The sequence below is a fragment of the Solanum stenotomum genome, chromosome 12 (genome assembly GCF_019186545.1).
Source record: "Solanum stenotomum isolate F172 chromosome 12, ASM1918654v1, whole genome shotgun sequence".
Classification (NCBI taxonomy): domain Eukaryota; kingdom Viridiplantae; phylum Streptophyta; class Magnoliopsida; order Solanales; family Solanaceae; genus Solanum; species Solanum stenotomum.
Window position 1 is genome coordinate 29,129,379 of NC_064293.1, and position 21,456 is coordinate 29,150,834.

The 21,456-nt window shown below is 33.1% G+C and overlaps 1 protein-coding gene and 1 long non-coding RNA gene across 3 annotated transcripts in view; both read right to left on the minus strand.

Annotated features, from left to right (window-relative positions):
* Positions 1-17,162, minus strand: part of LOC125848038 (protein argonaute 2-like) — a 28,383-nt gene extending 11,221 nt beyond the window's left edge. Inside the window, exons 1-4 of one of the 2 annotated variants that reach the window (XM_049527821.1) lie at positions 16,589-16,974; positions 12,986-14,186; positions 11,456-12,212; positions 1,292-1,824 (exon numbers count right to left, since the gene is read on the minus strand). In XM_049527821.1, coding sequence (XP_049383778.1) covers positions 1,292-1,824; positions 11,456-12,212; positions 12,986-14,186; positions 16,589-16,961 — 2,864 coding nt within the window. In that variant the 5' untranslated portion in view covers positions 16,962-16,974. Of the gene's footprint in view, positions 1-1,291; positions 1,825-10,462; positions 12,213-12,985; positions 14,187-16,588 lie in introns of those variants that run through there. The other variant, XM_049527820.1, reaches the window with a different exon arrangement.
* Positions 17,163-19,359: 2,197 nt separating this feature from the next.
* LOC125848051 (uncharacterized) lies at positions 19,360-20,452 on the minus strand. Its single transcript, XR_007444483.1, has 3 exons — positions 20,383-20,452; positions 19,692-19,844; positions 19,360-19,500 (listed from the first exon to the last, which is right to left on the minus strand). It is a non-coding gene; the product is annotated as an uncharacterized LOC125848051 (long non-coding RNA).
* Positions 20,453-21,456: the final 1,004 nt, after the last annotated feature.

Here is a 21,456-nt window from a genome sequence, read left to right on the forward strand (position 1 = left end):
CTTTTATGTTGACCAAGTATATTACCTTTTTGCCCTTAATTCTTTTATACAATTTCTAAATTGCCCATATTATTATTATTATTATTATTATTATTATTATTATTATTATTATTATTATTATTATTATTNAAAAAAATAGATTTCTTGGCCTTAAAGAGCGCCACATAAGCATGTTTAACATCTAGCTTTATATAGATATATAGATTGGCAGTTCATATGGATACTTATTTATTTTTTAATTTATTTTTTGCTTAGAAATAAAAAAATGATGTAAGTAAGTAAATATTTAAAAAATTAATTGAATAGGTTCAGTGACTTTTTAAGAAAAACACTCATGGTTGAGTGACTTTGTAAGTAAAACATTCGTAGTTGAGTGACTCTTTTGAGTTAAAAATCAAAGTTGAGTGACTTTCTAAGTAAAAAACTCATAGTTGAGTGATTTTTTGAGAAAAAAATTCATAGTTGAGTGACTTTTGAGTTAAAAACCAAAATTAAGTGACTTTCTGAGAAAAGAGTTCATAGTTGAGTGACCATCTGAGATATTACCTCCAACTAATAGAGATTAAGTTGCTCTATAATAATCTGTTTTGTTATTTTTATTTAAATATTAATAATATATAAAAAATACTGAACAATATTTATAAAAGTAAACTGATCGTGTAATTTTATTATCCACGGTTAGTGGATACGAGTTGATCTCAAGTTTAAAACTCCTTTGCAATCCTTATACTAGCATTTCAGAGTTTTTTTTTTTTTGGAGCGAGTCTTTCTAGTTTTATTACTTGAAATCTTGAATATATTTAGGTTCCTCAAGTGTATTTTCCCATTAGCTCCACAAGGGAAAAACACGGAAGTGAGAAAATACATTCACATTGAATAATTGATAGAGAGACATCAAATAACTTAAACACAAATATATTAAGACTTTCAACTTGACTCAGAATACTTAATACAAAACATCTCAAAGTAAATAAAACATAATCAAACGTCAAAGCATTAAGACATCAATGCATAAACTCACACCACAGAGAATAAAAGAAGCATGAAATCCGATTAGATTCACGCACGACGACGAAAAGGAGGTTCAAATGCGTTTGGAAATGGGCATCTCCAAAATGTAGACAATCATCTCCTCCCTAGTGTGGGAATGGTGAAGGAGATAAAAAAGTTGACGGGTCTGCCATCAGACGAAAAACATTATGTTCTGTAAATCATTGTGCAATTTATAGAAACTTTGTTCAAATGAAACAGATGAAGTTGTAGATCTAGAAGCGTTCATCTCCATAAACACCTCTTGGAACATCCGTCCCCTGTAAGCAACAAGGTCTGCATAGTAAACTGGTGGAACAAGTGAAACAGGTTTAGCGCACCGCGCAAAAGTGAAGCACATGTTGTATATAAGCTTTTGTAAGCGGTCAGAACTGAAGCCATTCTCATCATGTAGAACATGATAGTGAGTTGCCTTGCTAGTACCCAACTGTCCAAAGTGGCTGCAAAGATAGAAGTCAAAATCAGATGGATGAACGATCTGTGTATCCACAACAGTTCCCGGAAGCACATTTTCCTCCTTAGGAAATAGTCGCGTATGGTGTCTCTTCTGAGCCACAACAAGAGTGATTGCTGGTTGATACTTATTACTTTCGTATATATAGCTTTTACCAAATCCTTCAACTCTTCGTTGAGTACCATATCAAACTGACTCTCACTCACACCATCACGGAAAACAACAATTTTGTTTGGTTTAACCGAGTTGAGTTTCGCATAAGTATCAACTAGGTCTTTACACATTTTTCCAAACTCTAGAATCTTATCAGTCCTGTGTTCCTGAGGACGAACTCTAGCGGCATATCTATTAGCAGCTGGCCAGTTGACGGTGGCAACAACAGCTGCTATAGATGGACATTTGTCACTATCCTTGCCAGTAGGATGATTGACATCAGCCCCAATGAACATGACATTGTCTTCACTTTCGAAATTAGGGAGTCTTTCCATAAGTTCCATATTGCTGCCTCCAAGTTTTGCGTTAATCTTCAAACAGAGGTTTGCAAGAAATTGATCCTTTGCATTGTTGTAGGCATTAGAAGACAAGCAACACTGGGTTACAATGCCAATTTTAGTCTCAGAGACCCATTTAAGATATTTGTATCCATTATCCTCTGATGCCATAACACAAACTATCATTTGAAGTTTACCCTTGTTTTTCTGGCCAGCTTCGTTAACTACATCATTGAGGAGTTTTTCAACCTTACCAACTGCAGATAGTTCATTCATGTGTGTGAAATGTTTTACGACAGGTTCTTCCATATTAATACCCAACCTTAAGTACCGATCTTTCAATTTGTCAACAAATACATCAACTTGTCGCTTCAAGTCCCTGTGATTCTTAGAGCTAAAATCTATCAAAGCCCATCGTTGAATTTTCTTGCCTTCCACCACAGATTTCCCAACAAGGCTCGACTGGCATTTATCATTCACATGATGTCGACTTTGACTGCCTAGCTTCAAATCAGGGGGAGGAAGTATACGACCGAGAACACAGGTCATGTTCCTATCAACTCCAATCTCAAAATTAGGGGTGATAGCCCTGCAATAATCAATTAAAAATTAGAAGGAAAAAAGAAAGTCTGTAACAACAGATGCTAATAACATATATCAGCATATCATCAACAAACTCATGATGCAAACAACATACCAAGTGAGATCCCACAAGGAGGGTAGAATGCACGCAGACCTTACCACTAATTAATGGAGATATATAGAGAGGTTATTCCGAAAGACCATTGCTCAAATGAAAACATCAAGAAGAACAAGCCCTTAAAATCTAGAAGAGACTCAACTAGCAAGACAGCTATAGGATGAGCTAGCTTACTAAGAATTACCATTCAAAACCCCATAAAGTTTTCATTTAAAAATACAACAAAAATCAGAAAAACTACTCAAGTACTATTTCAACAAAAAGTGCAAACTCCATAAATGAAGCCACAACAAATATGCAAGCCAAGAAAACCACACATAAAAGGCAGAGAAATTAAATCCATGATATTTGATCACATGGAGTGGGAAAGAAGAAATTCAAGAGGAAGCTAAGCAACAAAATCTCAGATGAATAACACATATTTAAGGAATTCACATACCCGCACGGCCCATCTTTAGCCTGTACCATTTCACATATTGCCTGTTGGGGCTGAGCTAATGATATATTCTTCAAAATCAAAGTTGTATCCTTATGCAAATCCTCCTTAGGATACCGTCGTTCCTCAACCAAGAAACATAATTCCATGGGGACATAGTTTATCTTATTACCTTTTCCAATATCTAATGAAGGAAAATCCCTGAACTGAATTTCCCGCTGATATTTATCCCTGAAGTAGTCAACAAGAAAAACTTTCGTTGTGGAATCTTTGCCTTTTGGATCTTTAAAGGGAAAAGTGAGTTTATGAGTGTCGAGGTCAGTTAGTTCCTTAATAACAAACTTCTGGTTGGTACGACGATGAATTACTCCGACTTTCAAACCCTTTAATGCAACTTGTGCAGCTTGACGGTTGTTCTTGAAAGTAGCTTCGTTAGGTTCTTTAAGATATTCCTTCAGATAGTCTAGCACTAGCATTGGTTTCGGGAGTGCCAAGACTGAGTAATCTAAGGACAACGCCATCCCTTGTACATCACGAGGAATATGTCCACTCAAATATTCACTCAGCTTCGAAAGTTGTAATTCAGCAACAGGCTTGATGATAACGTCATAAGAGCGTTCACAGTGAAACAGCCAGTAGGAAGTTGAACAGCACTGAAAATGTTCTTCTTACCAGTTTTATCACAGGGAAATTCAGCAGGCTTATCCGTCAACCACTTTTCTCTTATCTGACGGAGATCAGACTTGTCTGTTACCGGCTGATGTTGAATATCCATATCATAATGCATAATGATAGTCTGGGGATTAAATCTAACAGGAAAATGATTAGCAAGCAGCGTAATTGACTCGACAGCAATTTTTCCAGTATCAGGTCGTGCGACAGGTACACATTGCTCCTTGCAACTTCCTCGAAGGGATGATGAACTCTGTTCTGTAATTTTCAGGGACCCCACAGAAATACAGTGCATTTTAACACTTGTACAGACATAAAATGAACCAACATACCATATAAGAATGAATCATATTATATACAAATTGGGAAGTTGTAAAGTGTAAAGTTGAATTACCATTTTGCTTTTATACTAAATTAAAATATTATGAAACGTTTAATTAACTAAATATTAAATAGTAATGATATCTTATTATATTTAATTATATAGTACTATATACTAAAGGCTAAAAGAGGGAAGGTATCGAGTCACAAGTTGAATTATGAATTTTGTTAAATAATATCAATATTGTGAACTTCCTGTACGTTGTTTTTATTTTAGCATTTGTATAATCTTTTGTAACAAATTGAATATATTCTTGAGGTCTTTGAATTTAACGTTAATTAATTTTAAGAATAATTATTATTTTTTCAACCTTTAATATTCCTTGATTTGGAAGAAGAAGAAGAACGAATCTCTACCATCATCATATTTATTAATTAGATTTTAATAGCTCTTAAATAACCTCAATCTAAGTGAATGATTTTTTATGTGAAGTCTTATATATGGGATCATTTTAATTTGTGCCAGTGACCGATTAGATAGAAAATAGAACATGTTACATTTTCACTTTCTCCTTTAAAAAATACTCTTCTAAAAAATGAATTTATCTAGTATTTTTCTCCATTATTTATTTCAATTAATTACTTTCATAACTAATACTATCTAATTAGCTATTCAATAATTGTTCTTAAACATTCAGACCTCTCATGCTTTTCAAATTCATAACCTCTAACTATTTAATTTAAAACTTTGAGATATTTTTGGATATTACTCCATTTTTATCTATATGAATTGATATTTTTAGTTCCATGAATGAATGCCCTACAGAACGTTGTCCTATTCATTCTATATTTAAAATAATGAAGAACTTATATCTTTATTTTACTACTCTCATCATTCAACAATAGTTGTCCACTATATTATTTTGGAATGTCCAACACTACTTTGTCCACTTTATGAAATCAATGGATAACTTTACACTTAGTTTCTAATTTATCTGTATCATTAATTATACTTATTTGATTTATTTTCCTATTAGATTTTTCAAGACATTGTATTTATTATATTCAAATTAAAGGGTGAGAAATCAATCCCTCCTCACCAACAAGGTGGAAGTTCAAGTAGTCAACCAACTAAACCATTAAATTTACAATAGCTTGAGAATTATTCTAAACATTTCATTTGGTATTTCTTGTCACATTTTAAAAGATTTATTTGTTGCATTATATTACTCACTACATGCATGTTTCTAGGATTTTTATTGTTCTAACGAATTCATTAAAAAATATCTGAGCAAATAAAACAATTTCTCTTTCTATTTCAATATCTTTGATCAAAAGATTCAGTTCAATGTCAAATAAAACCATACTTAAAGCAGACAACACGGTTTAAAGCTAGTATGACTATCCACTTATATATTAACTTGCAGTAGACAATTAGTAAGATATAAAGAAAATAGATTATAATAATACTAACAAAATAAAAACAATAATAACAAGAAAGCAAGGTATGAGTTAATACCAGATGATTGAGGAGAACCATCCACAACCTGCTGCTGCTGAATTCCACCTCCTATCTGCTGCTCACCCCTGCCGGTGTTATCGCCCCCACCACGTTGGTAGTTCCCACGGTCCATTTTGTAACTTCACTAAGAGAAAGCTAGCAACTATAAATTCTTTTAATTTTGGCAGAATACATCGACAACCTCTTAAACTTGCCATTAAATTTCTCTCAAGACACTCGAATTATGGCATGTCCTGATTGAACATCTAAATATGATAAAAATCTCTTATTACTTTAGGAAAATCTTTATGCTTGTTCTCAAGCGTTCTTTACATAGATAAGTTAACAACTTAAAATATGTCGTCTCCTTTAATTGTATGCATGAGGAAAACTTCATGCATGTTCCAAATGATGCTGATGTGTATAAATTGCCATGAGGCAGTTTTATGTCATTAACTTATCAACATAATGGACACGTCTAAAATATGAGTTGTTGAAAATATCTAATATAAACACTTTATCATGTGTTTGAATATTAATTAATTGAAACATACCATAATATAAGTGTCTTAATAAATATTTACTCACAAGTTTAAGGGGCTATCAATATATTAAGCTTCAGTTTTTGTTAACTTGAGAGTGAAGTAGGATAATCTAGTTGTGGAGCTTATAAAAACTGGACTGGACCATATATTATAGAGTACACGCTAAGCAAAGTTAAATGACGAAAAAGGGCTTTACTTAGGGAACGAATAAATCGGAAAAAAAAAGGTGTAAATGGTAAAGACTTAGATGAAGTGGGGTCTTGTCAAAATAAGGAATGATCATGTTTAGATTGACTTTTGCGCTATGTCTTATAAGATAAAGCTATAAATTAGAAATTATAATTTATGATTTTTATAAAACTTTTGATAGCTCAAACCATATGAAGAACTGCTCATCACTATAATAAAAAGAGATAACTGCACTGGGATCCCTAAGTTATTGCAAAACTAATATTTTAATCTCTTTTTTTTTATTCTTTTGCTAAGCAAAATTTAATTTTGATTAATTCAAAAAAAGTATGTGTTTTAATACGTTTACATTGAATATATTATATATTTAGCTTTTTTAAAAAAACATTATTATCATCAAGTATGGAGTAGGAATAACTTGACATACTATGGGTTAATTAAATTGTTTAATAATTAATATTTCAGTAAATTTTTTTATGATTAAAAATTAGATGGATCAAAAGTACACATCTCAGTTACTTAAAGGTTAAAACAATTTAAATATTTGCTTTAATTATAATGTACTAATTCTTCCCAGTTACTTTACTTCAAAGTTTATTCCAAATAATTTATTTTTTATATATAATAATAATGTCAAAACTTCAAAATGATCACCAGTGTTAGGGGAGATTACACCATCTTAAATGATATATACTTGATTTATTCATTTGTTGACTTTGCAATTTGTATTTCTTATGAAACGGAGGAAAAAAATTGATAAGTGAAAAAGAAAAAACATCTAATGAAAAATATAAAAGCTATCACAAATATTTTACTTGTACTTATATTTACTTGGACTAAATATGAAATAAAAAGTTTTGAGTACCTGAAGAGGAGTTTTTGATTTTCTTAATTGTTTGTTCGTGCTGATTTTGATTTTTTGATTGTTTGTAAAGTAAAAATTTCTTCTAATTACATAAAGTTCATGGGGTGACTATTTATACTGTGGAAGAGCATCTGCTTTTCATTGCAATTAAAATTATACCATATTTATTTCCCATCTATACGCAGAGATCTTTTATTCTTTCTATTTTTTTTTATTTCTCACTCTGCTTTTAATAGTCCTAACATGATTTTTTTATATTTAAAGCTCAAATTCGAGATCTTTGGTGAAGAGTGGAGTTGCCTCATTACTGCACCACAATCCATATTGATTTTGATTCATATTGTAAATAGGATGTATTTCAAGTTTCTTTCCATATTAATTCAAACAAGAATTTAATTCATATTCCTAATAGGATATGTCCACTTTTCTTTCATATGAATTATATTTCAAGTTCATGATGATGATATTGTCTCAAGTTCATGATAGTGTTGGTATATTATTCGATTTGATTCATGGAATTTGACATTTCTTATTTTTCATAGGATATTAGATGTTTTTATCGAGGTTTTAACTATCCGGATCCGCGTTGTAAGTTCTTTCCATATTAATTCAGGTAAGAATTTTATTCATATTTTTATTAGGTATGTTCACTTTTCTTCGATATTAATTACATTACAAGTTCATGATATTGTCAGTATATTATCTATTTTGATTCATTGAATTTGATTTTTTTATATTTTTCACGTGATGTATAGTGTTCTTATCAAGGCTTGATTATCTGAATTTAGGTTATGAGATTTTTTCATATTTAAAAATCAAATTGAAATCTCTAGATAAAAATGAAAACGTATTTTCCATATACTACGATCCTTGTTGGTAAATATGGCATATTTATCTATCAGAATTACTCATTGTTATAAAAATATTAAAGACAATCCAATAGAATAAAATTGTATAAGAGAGAATCAACAAAAAAATAGGAAATGAATAAATCTAATTTGGCCAAAACTTCTAAGGTAACTTACCTTATTTGTCCAAATAATCTAAGGTGACTTGCCTTGTTTTAAGACTATAAAACCTCTTTGCCTTGTTTTTGGAAGTTATTTGAGGATATTTCGGACAAAAATTACATAATTAGACGTACTTCACTATTATATATATTATTATTATCTACACTTTTAAAATATTACGTATGTTACCACTAATTAAGAATTTCCTATCATATGCTGAGAAACATACACTTACATGTATTTTTGCTATCATATACACAAAAATAAGGAGAGAAACGAGCAAGATGGCAAGGGAAGCAAGCGAGATTTTGTTATGTATCCCGGGTACATGCAAATCACGATAGATATACACTATACACATGTATCTAGTGTGATTTGCATCCAGAAACATAGGAGAATGGCAAACGAGATGTGAGAGAGGTGAGCGAGATGAAAGTAATATTTATTAAATGATATATTTTTTTAAATGTTATATTATATTTAAAAAGAATTACATATATTAAAGATTCAATTAATATAAAGAAGGGGACAATTTTAGTTAGAATAAAAGAGCATATGATGTGGCTTTTTCACTTTTTATAGGGAATGAAGTTGTCTTGTTCCTCATGAGATTAGATTAGATTCATTTTTAGGTTGTCAGATTTATTTGAATCTCCCCTCTGCACTTCGTCTTCTCTTTAAAGTAGTGAATCACTTATCTCTCCTTTTCTCTCTGATTTTGTTGTCTTTTTGTTCTTCTCCTCAATCCTCATTTGCTTCAATGGTAATGAAGACAAGTGTGAACAATAATGACGACGTAAGAGTTTTAAGTTGCTCTATAATACTCTTTTAGGCGAAATGGTCTAGTGGACCCTTATACTTGTATCAGTTTGTATTATGAATCTTACTACTTATCCCTTTGTCATCTGGACCCTTAAACTCAATAAAACACAATTTAACAAACCCCTCTGACCATTGACCAGGCTTATGTGTCATTAGATGTCTGAGTTGGCAAAAGTGTGTAACTACACACGCCTATTAAGGCGAGTGAGGAGCATTTCTACTTAAAAAAATATTAAAAATTATAAAGAAATATTTTTTTCAAAACAATTAATTAAAAATATTGTCTTCTTCACCCATTACTCCTCCTTTTCAGCCATATCCTTCCCTGCCCAACCCCTTTTTCTTTCTTTTCACAATCTATTTTCATTTATTTAGATGATCTTGGCACCTTCTTGAGTCCACCAATTTACTGACAGAGAAAGAGAGCGGCGCCGGTGGTACTTGCCGGGCACCACTGATACGCAGTGGAGGGAGAGAGAGGTGCGGCTGGTCAACGGAGAGGAGAACGAGGTGGGTGAGGGTGCGAGGATCTAATCATGGCGGCAAAGATGGTAATGGTGTGCGGCGGAGATGAAGGCGAAAATGGTTATGTTGTTTGGCCAGATCTGGTGCGAGGCTTAGGTTGTTGATTTTGTGGAGGTTGGAGGAGGAAAAGGAAAATGGTGATGATGTGGGGAGATTATAGCGGAAGGAATACGAGTGGTTTCGCCAACAAAAATGGCGATGGCGGCAACAGCTTGGGCGTGAAACTGTGGGAATGGAGAAAATGTATTGGTTTTTTTTTTCACAACAAAATGTATTGGGTTTTACTTTAAAGAATATAATTAAATTTTTATTATTTTACCTTTAATTAAATAATTTTGATTAATAATTTTAAAAATAATTATGACATGACATTAATATATCTGATGTGGATATGTCATGTCATCTATGTAAAGGAGAGTGAGCTATACACATGGTTGGAGGGGTTTAAAAGACTCATTTTGATTGGGTTTAAGGGTTCAATTGACAAACAAATAAGTCGAAGGATTCACAATACAAACTCGTACAAGTATAAGGGTCCACCAGACCATTTCGCCTACTCTTTTATGTTACTTTTATTTCAATATTAATAATATATAAAAATACTTGACAATATTTTATAAAAGTACATTGATCGTGTAATTTTATTATCCTTGATTAGTGGATACGAGTTAATCTCAAGTTTAAAACTCCTTAGCAATCCTTTTACTAGTATTTCAAAGTATTCTTGCTTCCTATCTTTTTGGAGCGAGTCTTTCTAGTTTTTAACTTGAATATATTAAGGTCCCTCAAGTCTATTTTCCCATTAGTTAGCTCCATAAGGGAAAAACACGGAAGTGAGAAAAAATGCAATCACATTGAATAACTGATAGAGAGACATCAAATAACTCAAACACAAATATATTAAGACGAAATTCAACTTGTCTCAGAATACATAATACAAAACAACACACAATTTAAGCAGACATACTTGGGAGTGGCCTCCCCCAAAGTAAATAAAACACAATCAAACGCCAAACCATTAAGACATCAATGATTAAACTCGCACAATAGAAAATAAAAGAAGCATGAAATCCCATTAGATTCACGCACAAACTCCTTTGCTATGTCCAACGGAAAGGAGGTTCAAATGCGTTTGGAAATGGGCATCTCCAAAATGTAGACAACCATCTCCTCCCCAGTGGGAATAAATGGTGAAGGAGATCAAAAGGTTGACGGGTCTGCCATCAGACGAAAAACATTATGTTCTGCAAATCAGGGTGCAAATCATAAAATCTTTGTTGAAATGAGGCAGTTGGAGAAGATGAAGTTGTAGACCTAGGAGAGTTCATCTCCATAAGCACCTCTTGGAACATCCGTCCCCTGTAAGCAACAAGGTCTGCATAGTAAACTGGTGGAACAAGTGAAACCGGTTTAGTGCACCGCGCAAAAGTGAAGCACATGTTGTATATAAGCTTCTGTAAGCGGTCAGAATTGAAACCATTATCATCCCATAGAACATGATAGTGAGTTGGCTTGCTGGTACCCAACCCTCCAAAGTGGCTGCAAAGGTAGAAGTCAAAATCAGATGGATGAACAATTATTGTATCCACAACAGTACCAGGAGGCACATTGGCAGGGCCACCCTCAGGAAATAATCGTGTATGGTGTCTCTTCTGAGCCACAACAAGAGTGATTGCTGGTTGATAGTTACTGTCGTATATAGCCTTCGCCAAATCAACCAACTCTTCATTGAGTACCATATCAAACTGACCCTCACTCACACCATCACGGAAAACAACAATTCTGTTTGGTTTAACCGAGTTGAGCCGAGCATAAGTATTTACTAGGTCTGCACACATGCTTCCAAAATTTAGAATCTTCTCAGTCCTGTGGACCTGAGGACAAACTCTAGCAGCATATCTATTAGCAGCTGGCCAGTTGACGGTGGCAACAACAGCTGCTATGGATGGACATGTCACATTCTTTGCAGCAGGATGATTAACATCAGCTCCAATGAACATGACATTGTCTTCACTTCCAAAATTAGGGAGTCTATCCATAAGTTCCATATTGCTGCCCCCAAGTTTTGCATTTATCTTCATACAGAGGTTTGCAAGATATTGATCCTGTCCCTTGTTGGCATTAGGAGACAAGCAACACTGGGTTACTACGCCAATTTTTGTCTCAGATACCCATTTAAGATATTTGTACCCATTATGCTTTGATGTCATAACACAAACTATCATTTGAAGTTTACCCTTGATTTTCCGGTCAGCTTCATCAACCACACCTTTGAGGAGATTTTCAACCTTGCCAACTGCAGAGAGTTCATTCATGTCAGTAAAATGTACTACAGTAGGTTCTTCCATATTAATACTCAATTTTCTGCACCGATCTTTCAATCTGAAGACAAATTCATCAACTCGTAGCCTAAAGAAGGGTTTGCGATCCTGAGAGCTAAAATCTATCAAAGCCCATCGTTGAAGCGCCTTGCCTTCCACCACAGATTTCCCAACAAGATTCCACTGGCATTTATCATTCACAGGAAGTCGACTTTGACCGCCTAGCTTCAAATCAGGGGGAGGAAGAATACGACCCGGAACACGGGTCATGTTCCTATCAACTCCAATCTCAAAATTACGGGTGATATCCCTGCAATAATCAATTGAAAATTAGAAGGAAAAAAGAAAGTCTGTAACAAAAGATGCTAAAAACTTATATCAGTATATCTATTAACAAGTGGAATCTGAGGAAGGTGGAGTGTACTAGACCTTACCACTACCTCGTGAAGGTAGAGAGGCTGTCTTCGAAAGACTCTCGACTCAAAAGAAAACATCAAGAAGAACCAGCCCTCAAAATCTAGAACAGACACAACTATAGCAAGACAGACATAGGAAGAGCCCAAAAGGCAGCTTACCATAAAATACCATTCGAAGTCTAATGATAATGTCTAACAGAGAAGAGAATGCTGAGTAGAAAACTTAGAAATTTTCAGAGAAGATAGCACAAGTATAACACAAAATATATCACATTCCACAATCAATTCCATAATACACACATGAAAGCCAATAAAATCACAAACAGAAAGAAACCCCCTGATATATCACATAAAATCTAGCTTTTTTGTTTTCTTCTCTTCCGATTGTAGATGCAAGTCAATCAAACCCCATAAATCTTTCATTTAAAAATAAACAAACCCCACAAATTAATCAACCAAAATCATTCATACTAAGGCAGCATAGACTGATTCATCAGCTTAAAAACTCAAATCCACCCAAACAAAAAATTGAGTTGAACTTGAGTTCAACAAGCAGCATAACTGACACATGTATCAAAAACCACACATTTCTTGTCAAAAAGAAGCAATTCAAGAGGAAGCAACAAAATCTCAGATGAATAACACAAAATTTAAGGAATTCACATACCCGCACGGCCCATCTTCAGCCCGTACCATTTCACAAATTGCCTCCCTTCTCTCTTGGGGTCGAGCTAGTGATATGTTCTTCAAAAACAAGGCAGTATCCTTATCCAAATCCTCCTTAGGATACCGTTGTCCCTCAACCAAGACACAGAATTCCATCGGGACATAGTTTTTCTTATTACCTTTTCCAATATCTAATGAAGGAAAATCCTTGAACCTAATCTCCCGCTGATATTTATCCCTGAAGTAGTCAACAAGAAAAACATCCCTTGGGGGATCTTTGCCTTCTGGATCTTCAAGGGGAAAAGTAATTTCACGAGTCTTGCAGTCAGTTAGCTGCTTAATAAGAAACTTCTGGCTTGTACGACGATGAATTACCCTGACTTTCAAACCAACCAATGCACCCTTTGCAGCTCGAATGTTGTTCCTGAAAGTATTTTCGTTAGATTCTCCTAAATATTCCTTCAGAAAATCTAGCACTGGCATTGGTTTCCGGAGTGCCAAGACTGAGTAATCTAAGCACAACGCAAGCCCTCCAGATGTAGGCTTTAGGCTCTGCTGAAAACCTCTATATGCAGCAACACCAAAACGAAAGTCATGGTCAGCCAGGTGCTCATTAGAGTAGAAACAACGACCTACAGAAGTCCTGCACCTAGTAGGATTTTCTTTCATAACCAATTCCATTCCTTGTAGTATATCACGAGGAATATGTGATAGGCTTCCACTCAAATATTCTTTCAACTTGCAAAGTTTTAATTCAGCAACAAGCTTGATGGTAATGTCATAAGAGCGTAACTTAACATCTTCCCCGTCAGACCAGTTCACAGCAAAACACCCAGTAGGAAGTTGAACAGCACTGAAAATGTTCTTCTTACCGTCATATGCAGTTTTATCTATGGGAAATCGAGTAGGGTCATCCGCACACAACTTTTCTCTTATCATATGGAGAACAGACTTGTTTGTTAGCTTCTTCACAGGCCGATTCCCATCAGCCTTCTGTTGAATATCCACATCATAATGCATAATGGTAGTCTGGGGATTAAATCTAACAGGAAAATGATTAGCAAGCAGCCTAATTGACTTGACGGCAATTTTTCCAGTATCAGGTCGTGCAATAGGTACACGTTTTTCCTTGTAACTTTTTGGAGGAGATGATGGACTCTGATCTGTAATTTTCAGGGACCCCAGATCAACTTGAGCAGGATCTGCCCACAAAAATACAACGCATTTTAACATTTGTGTACTTAAGCAGACATAAAATGAAAGAAAACACCATGTAGGAATAAATCAATTGTGACATAAAATGTTATTTGCAGAAAACTAGTGAGCTAGAAAGAACAATCATTTTCATCTGATAAAGAATCTTAAAGTCAAACCACCACAACTAATGGATTTCAAACTTCTGTTGGTTATATCAAACCCCAATATTTTAGTAACACAAAAAGAAGCCTCAAAACTGATGAATAGTTATTTAAAACAGTATGACCAATGTAGCTGAAGAACAAAGCCCAATACAAAACAATCAAATACCATTATTCAAAATAGTTTAGTTTTTTCTAGATGAAAGCAGATAACAAGATATCAAGGTTCTCCAAATTAAGAGAGTGTAAAAAAAAAGATAATCCAGGCCTGCTTTATAATAAGCACTTGCAGATAAAAATAATTATTTTAAAACTAAAACAAAACAAAAATAGACAATATGTACATATATGTGTATAGGTGTGTGTATATATAAACACACACGCACACATTATCATTATTCATTCATTATTCATATTCAAAGTGCGAAGCTCCAAAGTGCAAAGTTGGATTACCACTTTAACTCTATACTAAATCAAAATATTATGAAACATCTAATTAGTTAAATATTAATAAATTGTAATGATATGATATTATATTCAATTATATATACTAAATGCTAAAAGAGGGAAGGTGTTAAGTCAAAAATTGAATTATGAATATTGTTAAACAACATCAATATTGTGATCTTCTTGTACTTTTTTGTTTGGCCTTTGTGTAATCTTTAATAACAAACTTAATATAATACTCTTATTGTTAATTAATTTTAAGAACAATTTTCTTTTTAGGATAAAGAACAATTATTATTTTTCAACCTTCGGTATTCTTTGAATTGGAAGAAGAAGAAGAATCTCTACCATCATCATATTTATTAATAAGATTTTAAAAGATCTTAAATAACCTCTAATTAAGTGAATGATTTATTAGTTTTTTTCCTGTGGGATCATTTTAACTTGTGTTAGGAACCAATTAGATAGAAAATAGAACCTTCTTGAAAAAAAAAAAAAAAAAACCTTCTCAAAATTAGATAGAAAATAAAACATGTTACATTTTCATTTTCTCCTTTACAAAATATTATTCTGAAAATGGAGTATTATTGTTCTCCTTTATTTGTTTTAAATATTTACTTTCATAACTCATACTATCTAATTAGCTATTCAATTGTTGTTCTTAGATATTCAGAACTCTCACACTATCCAAATTCATAACCTCCAACTATTTAATTTAAAACTTTAAAATATCTTTTGGTATTCCTCCATCTTAATGTATATAAATTGATCTTTTTAGTTTCATGAATGAATTCCCTACTCAAGGTCAAGATTAACCTTTTCATTATATATTTAAAATAATGAAGCATTTATATCATTATTGAACTTTTTTTTTATGACAAGGGAAACCCGCAGCCGTAGACTTTTGGGTGCACACAGGGTAAAACCCTCGCTTTTATGGAATAACTCGCAAACCACATAGGAGAGGTAACCCGCACTAGGCAAGCCCGGTGCGAATATCATTATTGTACTATTTGATTTATGCTTTGATGTGACTCGATGAAAAAGACTATTAATTTTTGATTGGTTACGGGAAAAGATGGGCAAGAAGTCGAAAATAATGCATTGACTATGTATTTCTTTTTTCATTTACTATATTGCTATGATAAAAGTTTAAAGAAGAATGTGTATGTTTTAATCCATTTGTGAGCTTATTGAAAGTTTGCTAACTACTAATCAAATCTCAAAATGTATAGTTTTTTTTAAAAAAAATGGGTCGGAGAAGGGAAAATGAGAAATAATTACAAGTACAATGTGGTGAATCGAACCCTCACCAACAAGGTCGGAGTTGAAGTAGTCAACCAACTGAGCTACTAAATTTACAATAGGTTGCTTAAAAGGAATCAATTCTAAACATTACATACGCCCCTCATTTGGTATTTCTTATTACACTTTTAAAAATTGATTCCTAGTAGTTGCATTCTATTATTCACTACAGGAATGTTTTTTTCATAGAATTTTTATTGTTCTAATGGATTTATAAAAAATAAGGTGAGACACGCGTGTTAAAACTACTACTCCCTTTGTCCCTTTTGATCGGTCATGTTACGCTTTTCAAGTGTTAATTGTTAAGGTTAAATTAAATTACATTAATTCAATATTTTAAATTAAAAGTTTATATATTCAAAAATTATACTAGAAGTTAAAAAATTTGCATATCCACATATTAACTTGCAGTAGACAATTAGTATGAAACAAAGAAAATAGATTACAATAATAACAAAATAATAAGAAGAAGAAAACAAGGTATGAGTTAATACCAGAAGATTGAGGAGGAGGACGATCTACAACCTGCTGCTGCTGATTTCCACCACCATGTTCCTGACTCCTCTGCGGCGGTGGCCGAGCCCAAGCAGTAGCAACTCCGCTGCCACTACCCTGTTGCTGTAGCTGCTGCGGTGGTGGTCGGGCCCAAGCAGTGTTTGGAACGCCACTACCCTGCTGTTGTGGCCGTGACCAAGCGCTACGCCCACCACCGCGTTGGACCGGTTGGTTGACCCAAGTACCACCACCACGACCCGGATTCTGATTAACCGGATAGTTTTGACCCGGCTGAGTTTGCGGAGCCCCGCGAATCTGGTACTGACCCGATCCCCTTGGCTGATTCCCCCATTGCTGTGGAGGCAGACCCATTTGGGGCCAACCACCGACCAGGAGCTCACCCCTTCCACCTCCGATCTGAGGCTCACCCCTTCCACCACCACGACCACGACCACGACCACGATTACCCCCACCTCTGCCGGCGTTATCATCACCGCCACCACGTCGGTAGTTCCCACGGTCCATTTTGTAACTAAAGTAAAGTAGCAAATGTAAACTCTTTTAATTTTAGTTTATAACTTGAGAGTGAAGTACGAGATTATAGTTGTTAAGCTTATATATAAAAAAGGAAGAGGACTGAAGACCATATATTATAGAGTACACGCTAAGCAAAGTTAAATGACGAAAAAGGGCTTTACTTAGGAATAAATATATCGAAAAGAAAGGAGTAAATGGTAAAGACGTGAGTAAGTGGGGTCTTGTGGAAGTAAAGAATGATCTTGATTATTCCAGAAGGATCGATGAAATTAGGAAAAGTATATTGGAATATAATGAGAAAGTGTGAGGAAATGACGGAAAAATTGATGCGATTCACCTTTTAATCCTATGTTGTTTGTTAAGACTTAAGGGTAGTGTCATATAATAAGAACATGGGCGACAAATAAGGAGAACAAATTTTGTGCTTTTTGTTTTCGATCTACCATCCAATAACAATTCAAAAAATTAATTAACGTAATTTACTTTTTTGTTTGTTTAGAGTAATAAAAAGATATTGACCAAAAATCAAATCGTTGTGTCAAATCAAATACATATGTGATGACCATCCTAAATTTGCACTCATACATACAAGTGATACAGGTTAGATATTTGGGGTAAAGGGTAGTTTGGGTATTTAATCAATTGGATGAAGTAGTGAGCAAGGGAAAGAAGTTTATTGGTAAAGAGATACAACCACTACGTACTAGACTTGACACTTGTCGTTGACTGGTGGAAGAAGCTGTAAGGATAATTAAGAGTATGTTTGAATGAATTTATAAGATAAAGAATATAAACTTTAATTTATGATTTTTAATATATTTGATTTACAAACCAGTTTTAAGTCATTTTTCTTTTCTTCAAACACTAGTAAATTATTTAAAAGATATTTTGATTTTAAAATATCTAAAATAAGTTAATTCAAATTTGAAAAATTATTGCACCTTGATAAAAGAAAAAAAGAAAAAAAGGGATAATTGCACTTGGGATCCCTAAGTTATTACTCCTATTAAATTAAAATTTGATTCTTTTGCTAGTAAATTTAATTTTGATAATTAAAATAAATTAACATATTATGGGTTAATTAAATTGTTTAATAACTAATATTTCATTAAATTTTCTATAATTCAAAATTATAGGGATCAAAACTACAAATCTCAATTATTTAAAGGTTAAAACAATTAAAGTATTTGCTTCAATTATGATGTATTAATTCTTTCCAAGCACTTTTCTTCAAAAATTATTTCAAATAAATGTTTTTACATATAACGTCAAAACTTCAAAATGATCACAAGTGTTAAGGGAGATTACACCATATTAAATGATATATACTTGATTTATTCATTTGTTGACTTTGCAATTTGAATTATTTGTAACGGAGGCAAAAAAATATATACAAAGTGCAAAAAGACAAAATATGTAATGAAAAAAAAATATATAAAAGCTTTCATAATTATTTAACTTGTACTTATATTTACTTTGACTAAATATGATATAAAAGTTTTAAATACCTGATTTATTTCTCGCTGATTTTGATTTTTTTATTGTTTGTCGTAAAGTAAAAATTTATTCTAAACTTTAACATTGAGTTGATGGGTGACTATTTATAGAGCGGACGAGCATCTTTTTTTTTTTTTTTTGTTAACTTTTCAGTTTCATTGATATAAAAAAAGAGTTACATCATTGGACCTAGTGCCCAAGTCCAAGTAGAGAATTAATTGGATGAGCATCTGCTTTTCATTGCAATTAAAATCATATCATATTTATTTTTCATCTATACGGAGAAACTTTTAATTTATTTATTTTTCTATTTTCTCAATAGATTTTTGGTGTTTCTAACGTGATAATTTTTATATTCAGAATTTAAACTCGAAACTTTTAATTAAGAGTTAAGTTGTCGCATTCATGCACCACAGTTTATATTGATTTTAATTCATATTCTAAATAGGATATATTTCAAGTTTCTTTCCCTATTAATTCGGACAAGGATTTTATTCATATCTCTTAATACTAGAGGGTCATAGCCCGTGCTGAGCACGGGCCCAACATGCATGGTTTCGATTTTTTTTGTCACTGTAACAATACAACAGCAAGCAAACTAAACACAATACCAACCTTCTTGTCTAGCCGCTGAAGTTAACATTAGCAAGACATTTTTGTGCTTGCTTACATAATTGAATGAAACATAGAAGTTCTTTACGTAAAAAGAAGTCCAAGATAATTGCAAGTTGCCTATTACACCCTATCTTATCCATAGTTCGGAAAGTTCAAGTTTGCAATATTTATACCATCCATAAACTAACTTCACTCTTCATCTGGTCATACGCCATGAGCACAATCCAACTCATTCTTATGAGACAAATGCTTCAAGTAAAATCTGCAAAAAGAGAAGATCAAGTCAGTTTACAAATGTCAGAAAAATGCACAAATGGAAAATCTAGTAAATTACCAAATATAAGCACACACTGTCACATGTATGACTTTTAAAAGAATAAACTCTAATGAAGTTATTACATTCTAATAAGATTGAAGTTGTTGATCCACAAAATAAAGAAAGAGTAACATTACCTAACAATCATTGATTTCAGATTTGCTCTCAGAAAATGAGAATTGTTTTAGCACATGTAGAGCCACATCGATGCAACATGTCAGTACTTCATATATCTTGAGATAGAAAATCTCCACCACTTGCAGTTCAAGATGCCCGTATGACAACACAACCTATTCATAATGAAGCAGAAATAAATATATGCTTTCCACCGAGTTTTTAATTTATCTATAATTACAACATGTTCATACATGGAGCAGAAATAAATATATGTTTTCCATCGAGTTTTTAGTTTATCTACAATTGATTCATCGACTCTGTAAACTTTTCCCCCTTATTCCTTTCATTGGGTAAAAACAGTAAGTTTAGCTTTTGGGATAAATATTTATCATCAACATTTGATCAAGATCAGTGAATTTCTATGTTTCAATTTTTATTTTCTATTAAATTATAGCTCCTTCCAATGCTAGCGCAAAAGTCCTGTAAATTGTAACACATATATTACTACCATCATGGTCAAATAACTATTATTTGTGGTCAAGCCGATTTTGCACTCACAAAACTATGTAAAGATCTATGAAAGACGTGAAAAATGTGTTAACTATAAATGTGCTACATTATTAGCACCAAATGCACGGTGCAATAACATAATTATACATTCAGAACCTATTCAAAGCAGTGAAGAAGATAATCACATTGAGAACAACTTACTTGAAATGCTTTCCGAACCATTCCAACATGTCTTTATTAGCCTCGCCAGATAATTTTACACCCATTAACACGTACCTCTCTATTTGCCAATTTCGAAAAGTAAAATTTGATGAGTGTTGTGAAATCACAAAGTGGCCACCATGTAAATGCTCCCATTTTTCTACTCGCAAAGACAAAGTGAATTTGTTCAATTTGCACATGTTTCCAGTATAAAAAAGAATGAGAAAAAAGAAAAGATTTCAAGGACATAAGCAAATAACCCATTGAGAATTGCAGATTCTTCAAGCAAAGGAGTGTTGCCTGTCTCCATAGTACCTGAAAGCAAAAAAAATAATCATGTTATAAATTGGCAGGAGTGCTGAAGATGAAGGCATTTTAAAATTGAAATCGTTTATCTACTCCATCCGAGGAAAGCTCATATCTTCTAATACTTTTTCAATTAAGTTCACCATCTTTAATTCATCTGCAAAGTACTCATTGACTAAGTTTCTTTCAGTATCACAAAGAGTAAACTGTTGTCCAATCTAGAGCTTTAAAAGACACAAACCAAGCAAGTTTTCGCACTACCTTGTCTGAGTAAAAATAGGGCAAATAGAAAATTACATAGAGCTCACTCTTATCAGCTAAATATTATGACGACAAAGCAGACATTGAATGATCCAGTTTCCCGCATTGAGAATAATGAATCAGGTGATTTCAAATGAACATCAAAACATACAAAGATCGTTTGATATATGGACTGTGTGATATGATACAACTATTCTAAATTACTCTAATTTCAAAGTCATAGAGGGTGATGAAACTACGATATATTATCTGCAAAATGATATACTAACACTATAGATAATATCTATGTTCAAAGTAGAGATCTAGAAGACACAAACCACAAATCAAGCTCACTCTAATCAACTAAGTTTCAGGATGATATCTGACTAATATATGAACTGTCACATAGTTGCTCTAAACTAATCAAATTTCAAAATTACAGAGGGCAATGAAACCACAGTGACCCACACGATCACATCAAGTTGTCCACAAATATAATACAGATAAAAACCTAAAAAAAAAACTCAT